The sequence below is a fragment of the Mastigoproctus giganteus genome, chromosome 5, assembly GCF_048544385.1.
Source record: "Mastigoproctus giganteus isolate SK-2022 chromosome 5, ASM4854438v1, whole genome shotgun sequence".
Lineage (NCBI taxonomy): Eukaryota > Metazoa > Arthropoda > Arachnida > Uropygi > Thelyphonidae > Mastigoproctus > Mastigoproctus giganteus.
Window position 1 is genome coordinate 53,102,755 of NC_143579.1, and position 12,002 is coordinate 53,114,756.

At 35.8% G+C, this 12,002-nt stretch overlaps 1 protein-coding gene across 1 annotated transcript in view; it reads right to left on the reverse strand.

Annotated features, from left to right (window-relative positions):
• Window positions 1-12,002, reverse strand: part of Vps15 (vacuolar protein sorting 15) — a 316,929-nt gene that overhangs the window by 75,078 nt on the left and 229,849 nt on the right. Inside the window, exon 25 of the mRNA XM_090374029.1 lies at window positions 10,895-11,014. Within this exon, the coding sequence (XP_090230155.1) occupies window positions 10,895-11,014 (120 nt within the window). The remainder of the gene's footprint in view (window positions 1-10,894; window positions 11,015-12,002) is intronic.

A 12,002-nucleotide genomic window follows, 5' to 3' on the forward strand; every position in this document is an offset into this window, starting at 1 on the left:
AGATTTGTGTGCCTATTATCTTGCAACCCCCGCTGTCTTCACACCCGTCCCTCAAAAAAAGGAGACCAAATGTTTAGTTTGTTTTAGTGTGTCGCGTCGATTGTTGTGTTCTGTTGCACTGCAAAAGGACAAATTTTGTTTCGTTATTTATGTCAGGAATGTTGGAATTTTTTTTTGTTTAGAAATCGTGAAAATGATGGGCAAATGCAAGAGTTGTGCTTTCAATTAAACAAAAAGCCTCTGTAGCCAGGTGGGCAGGAGCAGCAGTTTGTAGCACACACTTCTTGATTAGACCGGGGTTCGAGCCCATGACCACCAAATACGGAGGATGTGGAAAGGTCAGGGAATGACCACCGCATATCCCCGGAGCTATATGGCCTTAGTTGCTAATGATCCTAAAAACCAAATAACAAACAAACAACAACAACAAAAACTTGAAATTATTCAAAAGTTTGAAAACAGTAGTGCCTGGTAAGTTTTTTTTGTTTTTTATCTATAGCCATACTTTTTACATAGGTTGCTGAACATCTTTTGATACAGTAAGTCCCCGACTTACGTAGCTTCAGACTTACATTACGCTATTTATATTTTTTTATGACAAGATTTCAGTGAAGGGGACACACATTTCACCATAATAACGTGAGAACCCACAGAATTCCAGCTATCAGTAGCATCACAAATGCAAGAAGATTGAGTTTATTACCCGTTTATAATGAATTGCATTAACAACAACCCGGAAAGTGGAAATTGTTTTTATTGTTTTATGGCAGTGACCTCCAGAAAAGTGCTTTAGTAAAATGTGAGCTTGTGTGGAGTGATAATAGTGAGTTTTTGTCTTAACCCTGTGAAGTTCTTTTCAGAAAGTTTAATTTTGACTGTTATCGTGGTGCCGACTAAGAGAATAAGTGGCAGCGGTACTAGTAAATCTACCAAGAAAAGGAAAGCGATTGATTTGGATCAGAAAATTAAAATAATAAGGATGTATGAAAATGGCCAAACATTAACAAGTATCGCACAGAATTCAGATTTGTCAGTGGCAACGGTGAACACAATAAAGAAGAAAGACAGAATACGAGAAGCGGTGAAGCGATCGGCACCAATGAAGTCAACTAGAATAACCAAGACTACGAAATACAAATCAGTTTTTACAGTATAAAAAATATATAATATTGGTGTAAAAACACCATAGACAAAAGACAGTACAAAATCATGCTTTTCTCCATTTTATGTTTTTTTTTCTTAGGTACCACTCTGGCTACTTCACCACTGTCCCCAGATACAAAGTTTTTAATTGAACTAATTAAAAATATATAATTATTTTTCTTCTGAGGATATTATGTGGTTTTTAAATTTTGGCATATCAGAGATATAGTAGCAATACTTTATTTGTCATTCCTGAGTTACGTAAAACTCGACTATGTAAGAATTCCTGAATTGCGTATGTCGGGGATTTACTGTATTTTTGGATTAACCGGGAAATCGATTATCCGGGAATTTTTTTTTACCATCTATCCCGGAAAATCAAGAGTCTACTGTAATACTTTCGCTGATGCTTCACAAAAAAAAAAAAAAAAAAAAAGAGCAATAACATGCATCATTATTACAGGCATCTCCTGCTTAGCACTCTTAATTGGGGATGGATCATATAAAACAGTGCTAAGTAAATCTGTGTTAAGTGGGGGAGAATTTAAATGGGTTAAGTGGGGTAATAATGTAAATAATTTTAACTAGTTGGCATGACTAGTGTTTCTGGCTGATTTTTAAGAGCTATTTCTCTTTATAACAACATTAACTGTAGCAGAAACATTTAAATATAAACTTTAAATACAAAATTTATACAATAAAACATAAATACAGTATATGTTCAAGAAAACTACCTTAAAAATTATAGAACCTTGTATGTATGCCGCATTTACATTAAATTTTTCTGTTTATACTCTGGGACACCATATAAGGTCAGAGTAATTCACAAGATAAAGAGAATACAAGAATATTATTGTATTTAGTAGATTAATAAAGTAAATTTAACAGATTCACTCAAGATTGAACCATGGTCACTCAAGGAAATGTACTTATGTACCCTCATGCTTGGCTAAGGCACCCACAGCTTGTGACACTGTTCATTTTCAAATCATTCAAAACCACTACATGTAGTATAAATCTAATGCTTTCCTTAATACAATCTTTTACAGAATGTCCAATTAGTATCCAATGACAAGTGCTTGATAGTTTCTACCTTCTATGCACTACTCTACTAGCACTGCTAATTCATATGATCTCTCTCTGTAGCCATTTAAAAATATATAAAAAAAAAAAAGAAATCAAAACTACCTACATGGTACACCAAAGTCAATCATGTGGCTAAGGCACCCACAGCTTGTGACACTGTTCATTTTCAAATCATTCAAAACCACTACATGTAGTATAAATCTAGTGCTTTCCTGAATACAATCTTTTACAGAATGTCCAATTAGTATCCAATGACAAGTGCTTGATAGTTTCTACCTTCTATGCACTACTCTACTAGCACTGCTAATTCATATGATCTCTCTCTGTAGCCATTTAAAAATATATATAAAAAAAAAGAAATCAAAACTACCTACATGGTACACCAAAGTCAATCATGTGGACACAAAGTGCACATAAACAATATGTAAACTAGAACTGATTGAAAACTAAAACTAAACTGAAAACAACATTGCTGAGTAGCTTATTGTTGAGTTTTGGATTCCAGTCATTAAAGTTGTTTATAACTGGAATTTGGATTCCAGTTATAAACAACACTTCAATAAACTTCAATTAATTAGAACCCACAAGGGTTCTAATTAATTGAAGAAACTTTCCCTTAACAAACCCATGCTGTGTCTGAATTATTGCTGCAGTCTTGTCTAGATGATCCTTGACAAATGCAAAGTACTGCATATGGGTAGAAGTAACCCAAGAGAAACGTACCAACTGTGTGGTACTACACTTAAGGTGGTAGAAAATGAAAAAGACCTGGGAGTAATTGTGCAGTCAGATATGAAGTTCTCTGAGCAATGTAGACAGGCTGCCAGGGCAGGTCATGGGGTTTTGTCAATGATATACAGTGGTACCTTGGTTTGCGAGCATAATTCGTTCCGGAAACGTGCTCGTAATCCAAAGCACTCGTATATCAAAGCGAATTTCCCCATAAGAAATAATGGAAACCCAGATGATTTGTTCCAAAACTCAAAAATATTCATATACTGTAAAATGATTAATACAAAATACATACCTTTTTATATTTTTAATATTTAAATTTAATATACATAAAGCAATCGAATTTATTAATTATTGGGTAGGACGACTTTCACTGTCTCTAACGGAATCACTGCTATCTGTTGATTTTTTCTTTTTGTGCGACTTTAACAAGGAATCTTTCCAATGACACTTGCTTTTGCCTCCTTTTCAGGATTTCACGGAAATCAGATTCATCGCTCGCACTATTACAAAACGACGAGGCACGCTTGATACACATAAACAAAGCTGCACGCGTGTAGCCCGGTGGGCCGGAGGCCGTTGTGATTTTGGCCATAAACCATAGTATGAGGCCACTATAAATTTTCCCGGGTAAGAATTTTTGACCCATCCGCCTCTGTTTATCGATATTGTTTTTTTTTTCTCTCTGAATCTGCAGTGTCTTCGCCAGGATGCTTCCTTTTCACACCTTTTAATTATTTTACTCATTTTTAGGGAATAAAGCACAATTACAAAACGAGGAGGCCCGCTTGATACACATAAACAAAGCTGCGCGTGTAGCAACTGAATAAACAACACCGTAAAGGCAGAGACAACTCTATTAACACCTCACATTTCACTAAAGCACATTTCTAGGGGTTACTACCATAAAACAATAAAAACAATTTCTAGTTTCTTGCGAGTGGAATCTGTTATAAACTGGTAGTAAACTCCATCTAATTGCATTTGCGATTATACCGATAGCTGGAATTGTGTTGGTTTTTACGTTATTATGGTGAAATGTGTTTCCCCTTCACTGATATAAAAAACCATAAATACATTTTCAAAATCTTCTCTTCATTCCTATCGGGTTGCGTTCGGTTGGGGTGATTCTGCGTTCGACTGCCATTTCTTGTAAACACAAAGGCGCTTCGTGCATAAGCGAATTCGGTTCGTGTTATATAAGATATCGTTCCCATATTTATAAATCGTGTATGATCGAATTCGTGTAGTGTAAACACGTGTTATACGAGGACTGACTGTACTCGTATTGCAAGACCTCGCTCGTTTATCAAGTTAAAATTTATTAAAAATTTTTGCTCGTCTTGCAAAACACTCGCATACCAAGTTACTCGTAATCCAAGGTACCACTGTATAGGAATTTTGCTAGCAGGGAAAAGGAGGTGATTATCCCTCTGTATAAGGCAATGGTCAGGCCATGCCTTGAGTACTGCGTACAGGTCTGGAGGCCTTTTAGGAAGGATGCAGATTTACTTGAGCGTGTACAGAGAAGGGCAACAAGATTGGTGAGGGGAATGAAGGGATCCTCTTACCAAGAGAGGCTTAAGTTCTGCAAATTGCAGTGGCTGGAGACTAGGCACCTGCGCGGTGATCTGATTGAGGTATATAAGGCCTTGAATGGGTTGAGCATGCTGAATTCTGATGGGATCCTTCCACTTGTTCAGATTACGAACCTAAGGGGGCATAAATTCAAATTAAGAAAAGACAGATGTAGAATAGATGTACGGAAATTTGCCTTTAGCCAGCGGGTGGTTAATTGCTGGAACAAACTTCCATCTGTCGTTGTGGAAGTTGATAGGTTGAATAAATTTAAGGAGGAACTGGACAGGCATTTGGAGGGAATGGTGTGATTTTTTTTTTTTTTTTTTTTGGCTGATGCTGCATAAGCTCATACATTTGCTTTCTTGCATCACATGCCACTCTACTACTACTACTACTACTACAAGCAAGCACTCCCCCTCCCATAACACCAATGGGCAATAGGATGTATAAAGTGCATGCAAGAAATTGTACATGTGACCTTTTTTTAATATATTTTTCCTCTTCTAGTATCAAATGACCATAGTGTGTTACAGCAATCAATACAAGAAACTTGTGCTCTTACAAACAACTTCATAAAATTAACACAGATTTGAATTACTCATGAGCACAAAAATATAACCTTTGGAGCAATTAAACAGGCACCTTTTAAAATTTCTCTTTGCCATAAATTGGAAATACTTTGCAGCATTTCAGCCATTTTCTTGTTAATTACAGTATCAGTTAAAAGTAAACTTTTAATAGTGAAATCAAAGAACACACTTTTGAAGGCATGGACTGTAAATTGCAGTTTATTGGAAAATTGGACTGAAGAGAATATTTTTTTTTTTTTTTTTTGACAGAGCCTAATACCTGCTAATGAGTAACTCCTCCAAAAGTGTTTCGAGTAAATGGCATTATTCTGGAGAATAGAGTACAACTCAGGTGGGGGTATCAAAAAAATACAGTGCTATAGTGAACAAGCACTGAGCGAACTAAATCTATAAGTAACCATAACTTTTGTACACTATTTTTAATTTTTCCATATACTCCAACCATAAGTTAAAATGAACATACACCCAAGCACAGGCCTATCATTAACCACTGCCCTGATTCAGTGGCTGCAATAAAGCAGTTACAATGAAGCTGGGAACTCCTCTAATCTCTTGAGGGACTGGAGCACAGTATAAATGAATTTTTTATAAAGTAAATAATAACGTGTTAATATTCCATATAATTATGATCATCACTATGGTTGCTTCTATTTTTTATTTCATTTTAATTGGCAACCATTAGGGTAGTGTACAACCATTTTCATTAATGGAGGTAAATCTCAACTTCAATTCTTTGAATGAGAAGAGATCAATATAATATCAGTACCTCTAAAAATTTACCACAAACAGCAAGCAACTGGAAATGGAATGGTGGATGACAAAAATATTACTGTGAATGGACTGTTTATTAACTGTTTGGACTATTTAAGCTTATGTAAGGCTTGAGCTGTAGAATTAACAATCTGGCTTCATGGATGCTATCTCATATTTCATCTGTATTGCCTTTAAAGCAGGGATGTATACTGCAATGTTAAAGAAACCAATTTATTTTATATTTGCATGTGTATGGCTCAAATGGGGCTTAGAGGGGAACAGGTATCCTGTGTGTTATCAGACACTCAGCCTAAAACACTGATGGATCCAATATCTCTCTATTACAGAAGATTTAGGAGAAGTCCGGTTGGCCCGCCTCCCTAAAATCCACTCATGCACACCTTCTCGATGGTAAGCCCTGTTACGTCACTTAGGTGGCAACGAACGTGTAGAGTGGTTCTCTTCAAGATGCCTGGTCAGCGTGAAGAGGAAAAGACCAAACCCTCCAGCAATGAGAGCACAACAATACAAATGGCCCTCAGTCCCCAGCAGCTTTCACTCTCCCTCTTACGGCAGCGAGAGGATCAGAGTGGAAGCAGAGGGTGCTAAGAATCTCTGGGTATGACCAGGCTGCCATGCACGGAAATTGAACTTGGCCTGTTATAACATACGATCACTCATCGGTGAAGACAGGATATTAGAGCTGGAAAAGGAATTAGAAAATGTGAATTGGAATATCATCGGTTTGGCTGAAACAAGAAGAAGAAATGAATCACTTATAAGTTTATCAAGTGGAAATCTGCTGTACACCAATGGAAACAGTGAAAGGAGTGAAGGTGGAGTTGGGTTTCTGGTCCATAAAGATTTTAAAAACAACATTTTGGAATTCAAAAGTACATCACCAAGGGTGTCAAGACTAATACTCAAGATTTCTAAGAGGTACAAGCTAAAGATTATAATGATTTATGCACCAACATCGAGCCATGATGATGAAGAGGTTGAAGAAATGTACACTGAAATTGAGAGTCTTCTAGATGAGCAGAAAACCCACTACACTATTATTATGGGGGACTTCAATGCTAAGGTCGGAAAAAGGCAAAACAGTGCAGAAAGAGGAACTATAGGAAATTTTGGAATTGGTGAAAGAAATAAAAGAGGTGAAAGACTTGTGGAATTTGCAGAATCTCAAGGAATGTCAGTAATGAACACTTTTTTCAAGAAAAGGGTGAACAGAAAGTGGACATGGAAGAGTCCAAATGGATTAACAACTAATGAAATCGACTTCATCCTCACTAACAGAAGATATATTGTGAATGATGTTACCGTCCTGAATAAGGTAAATGTTGGAAGTGATCACAGAATGGTAAGATGTACACTTGATATAGATGTAGGAAAGGAAAAAACTGACTCGAGTAAATAATACAAAGGTCTTTGAAATAACAGAGGAGGAGAAAAAGCAGTATGTACTGGAACTTAAGAACAAGTTTGAGCTTCTGCAGACTGCTCAGGACCAAGATATCGACGAGGAATATTACAACTTTCTGAAAGTGATAAAGCCCAAGAAACCTATAGGGAAACAGAAATCCAAAGAAGAAAAAATTAGTCAAGAAACACTTGTCATGATGAACCAAAGACGACAAATGAAGAGCAAGAAAAACACTGACAGGGAGAAAATTGAGTATACTGAGTTATGCAAAGCCATTAGAAAGAGACTCAGAGAGGACATAAGAAGATTTAACACAAGAAAAGTAGAACAAGCATTAAGGGAAAACAAAGGATTTAAATCAGCAGCCATGAGCAGTAATACAGAAAGACAAATGATACTGAAACTGAAGAATAGCGATGGTGTACTTATAAACAGCAGAGAAGGCATAATTCAAATAGCAGAATACTACTATAGAGAATTATACAAGGAGCAAGGGAATGATACCAGCAGTGGGGAAGATGGATTGCAAAGTAGCAACACATACGACATACCCGATATTCTTCCTGATGAGGTAGAACATGCATTGAAGAAAATGAAGAATCGGAAAGCCCCGGGGGAAGATGAAGTTACTGTAGAGTTGTTAAAATTGGGAGGAAGAGACATAACACAAAAACTGGCAAGGCTCTTCACAAAGTGCATTAGAAAAGGTGTGATGCCTAAGCAGTGGAATAATGCAATCATAGTTTTGCAGCGTAAGAAAGGAGATAAATCAGAAATTGGAAATTATAGACCAATTAGCTTGTTATCCCATATCTACAGGTTTGTTCACAAGGGTCATTACTAACAGATTAGAAAGAATACTTGATGAGAATCAACCGAAAGAGCAAGCTGGCTTTAAGACAGGATTCTCAACTATGGATCACCTTCACGTATTATCACAGCTAATGGAGAAAGCAAATGAATATAAAACACCATTATGCATGGCATTTGTGGATTATGAAAAGGCATTTGACTCCATACAGCATAAGGCAATGTTTCGGGCACTGGAAAGACAAGGCATAGATACTCCATATATTATGATTTTGAAGAAAATATATGAGAGTGCTACATTCTTTATTAGACTAGACAAAGACAGTAGCAAATTTAAAATCGAGAAAGGAGTTCGACAAGGAGACACAATATCTCCGAAGCTGTTTACTGCTGCCCTTGAGGAAGCTTTCAGAAGATTAGACTGGTCGCAGAAAGGAGTCAATGTGAACGGAGAGTACCTAAACCATTTACGATTTGCAGATGACATTGTGGTCATAAGCCACGATCCCAAAGAATTAGAGGAAAACCTTAATCAGTTATGCACAGTTAGTAAGGATTTTGGACTAAAGATGAATATGGCTAAAACAAAAGTAATGATGAACAAGTATGCCACGGAAAGGGAAATAATGATTGAAGGAGCAGTAATTGAAAAGGTGGAGTTATATACTTATCTGGGACAAGTTAGCTGTAATAATGAGAAATGGCTGGAAGTCAAGAGAAGAATAAATTTTGGATGGATAGCATTCAGGAAATATAGTCACATACTGAAGAACAATATCCCAGTTTGTCTGAAACGTAAAATAATGAATCAATGTATACTCCCCACCATGACTTATGGAAGTGAAACTTGGGCACTCACCAAAAGAATGGAAGAGAAGCTAAGAACTACACAGCAAAGAATGGAACGAATTATATTGGGAATCAGACTGTTAGATAAGAAGAGAAACACATGGATTAGGCAGCAAACTCAAGTAAAGGACATTCTTATCAAAACTAAAGAACTAAAATGGTCTTGGGCAGGACACATAGCTCGAAGACATGGTGACAGATGGACTAAGAAAATAACAGAATGGTACCCAAGAGGAGCTAGAAGAAAATCTGGAAGACAAAGGCGGAGATGGATAGATGACATTCATGAGTTTGTGAGTAGTAAATGGATGGCCAGTGCTCAAAACAGAAGGAACTGGAAAGTTGCTGGAGAGGCCTTCATCCTGCAGTGGATTGAAAATGGCTGATGATGATGATGGCTCAAATTAGCCTGTGTAGGGGCAGTGAGAATACAAGTATAGAAATTGTCCAGCATGTGTGTACTTTCTGTGAGTACAAGTTTTTTAATGCCTGGTCCTAGAAGATTGTAATTCCAAGTATATTTACGGGCAGTCTTTCCACTGCATGAATTCAATTACCTCTGTTATCAGAGCATACTCCTAATTTCAGTTTCAACAGTAATTACGAAAAGAAAGAATTTAGTTTCCATACATACAATTCAAGACTATGTGTTGATAATGCATTAATTATGGTAAAACTCATCTCTAATCACAAATTACATGAAATGAATCTCTGGCTAAATTAAATTATTCTAGCAGAAATGGTCAAACTTGCTGATCACATATAATCAGCTTCTGAGAAATGCTATGCATCTCCTCCACATAAATTGTTTAATCCCAGATGCACTTTCTCCTTGGTGCCTCCGTAGCCGGGTGGGCAGGAGCGGCAGTGCGTAGCACACGCTTCTTGATTAGACCGGGGTTTGAGCCCGTCACCACCAAATAAGGAGGATGTGGAAAGGTCAGGGAATGATCACCGAATATCCCGGAGCAATATGGCATTAGTTGCTAATGCTCCTAAAAAAAAAAAAAACCAAACCAAACTTTCTCCTTCTCTAATAGTTGCTGATATTCATATAGTGCAAAAAGCCTAACCACACTTCTTAGCTTCTATTTTTTTATTTTAATTGGCAACCATTGGGGTAGTGTACACCATTTTCATTAATGGAGGTACAGCTTAACTTCAATGCTTTTAATTTCACTTCCTTCATCTTTTAGTTTCAAGCATACATTAAAATCTTAGAGGGCAGTTTCATATATGTATATATTAAGTTTTTGTTAATTGATACTGATTATTTCCACTTCACACTATTGTTCTTTCATAATGACTATTCTTCAAATTATGAAGTATTTTGATCCCCATTCCCCATTGCCAGCCACTAGAATATCCCACATTAAACACAGGGTAAGTAGCCATTTCCCCCCACCCTTTAGTATAACATATTTAAATTATTAAATCATTATTATTATTAAAATTATTTTTTTAATTATTTTTAAATCATAAATAATCATTATTTTAAAATCATTATCATTATTAAATTTAGTACAGCTATTTCAATGAATACATAAATTTCACTGTAAAGCTGAAGACTATGAAAGAAATAAATGACAACCATCAAAACTGTGACTGTTATACAATATCTCAGATAGATTTAATATCAATGAAATGTGTGTATGTGTAAGTGAGATTATGTATAAAATTATTTCAATTTTGTAGTAACTTGAAAATTTTTTTATTATATACTGTATTTTCAACTCTTAACATTACATTTTATCAGACAGGTAATTAAACATGTATGAAAATGATGTGATAACAGATACTATGATAAGAGTCTTAAACAATTAATGTATACCCTCTCACCCATCTCACTAGCCCCACCAGATATTCTTGTACCTGATAAATTTTAATAACTTAATGCTAGTAGCTAAATATTCATAAACCTTACCCTGATTCTGTATTCTTTTCATAATTGTTTCTTGACACCTGATGTACTGATGAATTCAGACAGGATATATTTATAATACCTTGCAGTTCCTTCCCAGGAGAACTTCTAGAGTCTGTAGAACTTTAATATATTTTTAATTAGAAAGGCCTTATAATAAAATCAAATTTAAGTCAGAGCTTTTAAATCAGAACTGCAAAATACTATGGAATTGAGAGGATATTTAACAATTGAAATAAGTGACCATTTTAGTAATGTTTTTAATTTTGAAAAGGGAATTAAAATGGAGAACATGGCATATGCTTTCATTCTATTATGTTCTGTGTTTAGTTTCACAGTCCTTTTGAGATTTTGCTAGTTCTCACTAGTCTATTATGAGCACTGAGAATGACTGGAATAATAATACCGAGATCACCAATAATCTCATTATTAAATGCATTTAGTCAAAATAATACAATAGGATAAAAACAAGAACTAAATCCTTAATTAGTCTTAACAAAGACTATGGTTAAAGAAAGCATAATTTGTTATTTAGCATAGCCAACATTGCAGATTTCAGTAATAATCACAAAACAATTATTAATACTTGATATAAATAACTTATATTAAATAACTCTAAAAAAAAAAGACTTCTGTGTACACACAACACACACACACACACAGTGGATTTTGGGCCACTCATCCCTCAAGACTGTTAAGTTCAGAAATTGGACATTTCAATCACTCCAGTCCATCCTGAAAGTGTTCAATTTAGTAAGACCAGAACTCCAGACTGGTCGAAATAAGTTTCCATGGCACTGTTCTCAAACCTCAGTTTTACTGAATCAGCTGTGCAACATGGAAACTTTGTCATGTTGATGCAGATCACCCTTTTGTAAAGATGGGTGCATCTGTATTACATTCTTAACTAAGTCTTCTGCATGCATTACATCCTTAACTAAGGACTCTACATGTAATATGTCCTTAATTAAGCACTCCACAATCTTTCCTGGCTTATAAAACAAACTCTCAGATTTGTCTTCTGTGTCATATAACACAAATGTAATTCCTATTCAGATTTCTGTATAGGAGACACATTTGTGCACCTTTAATATAGGGACTTTGCCCAGGT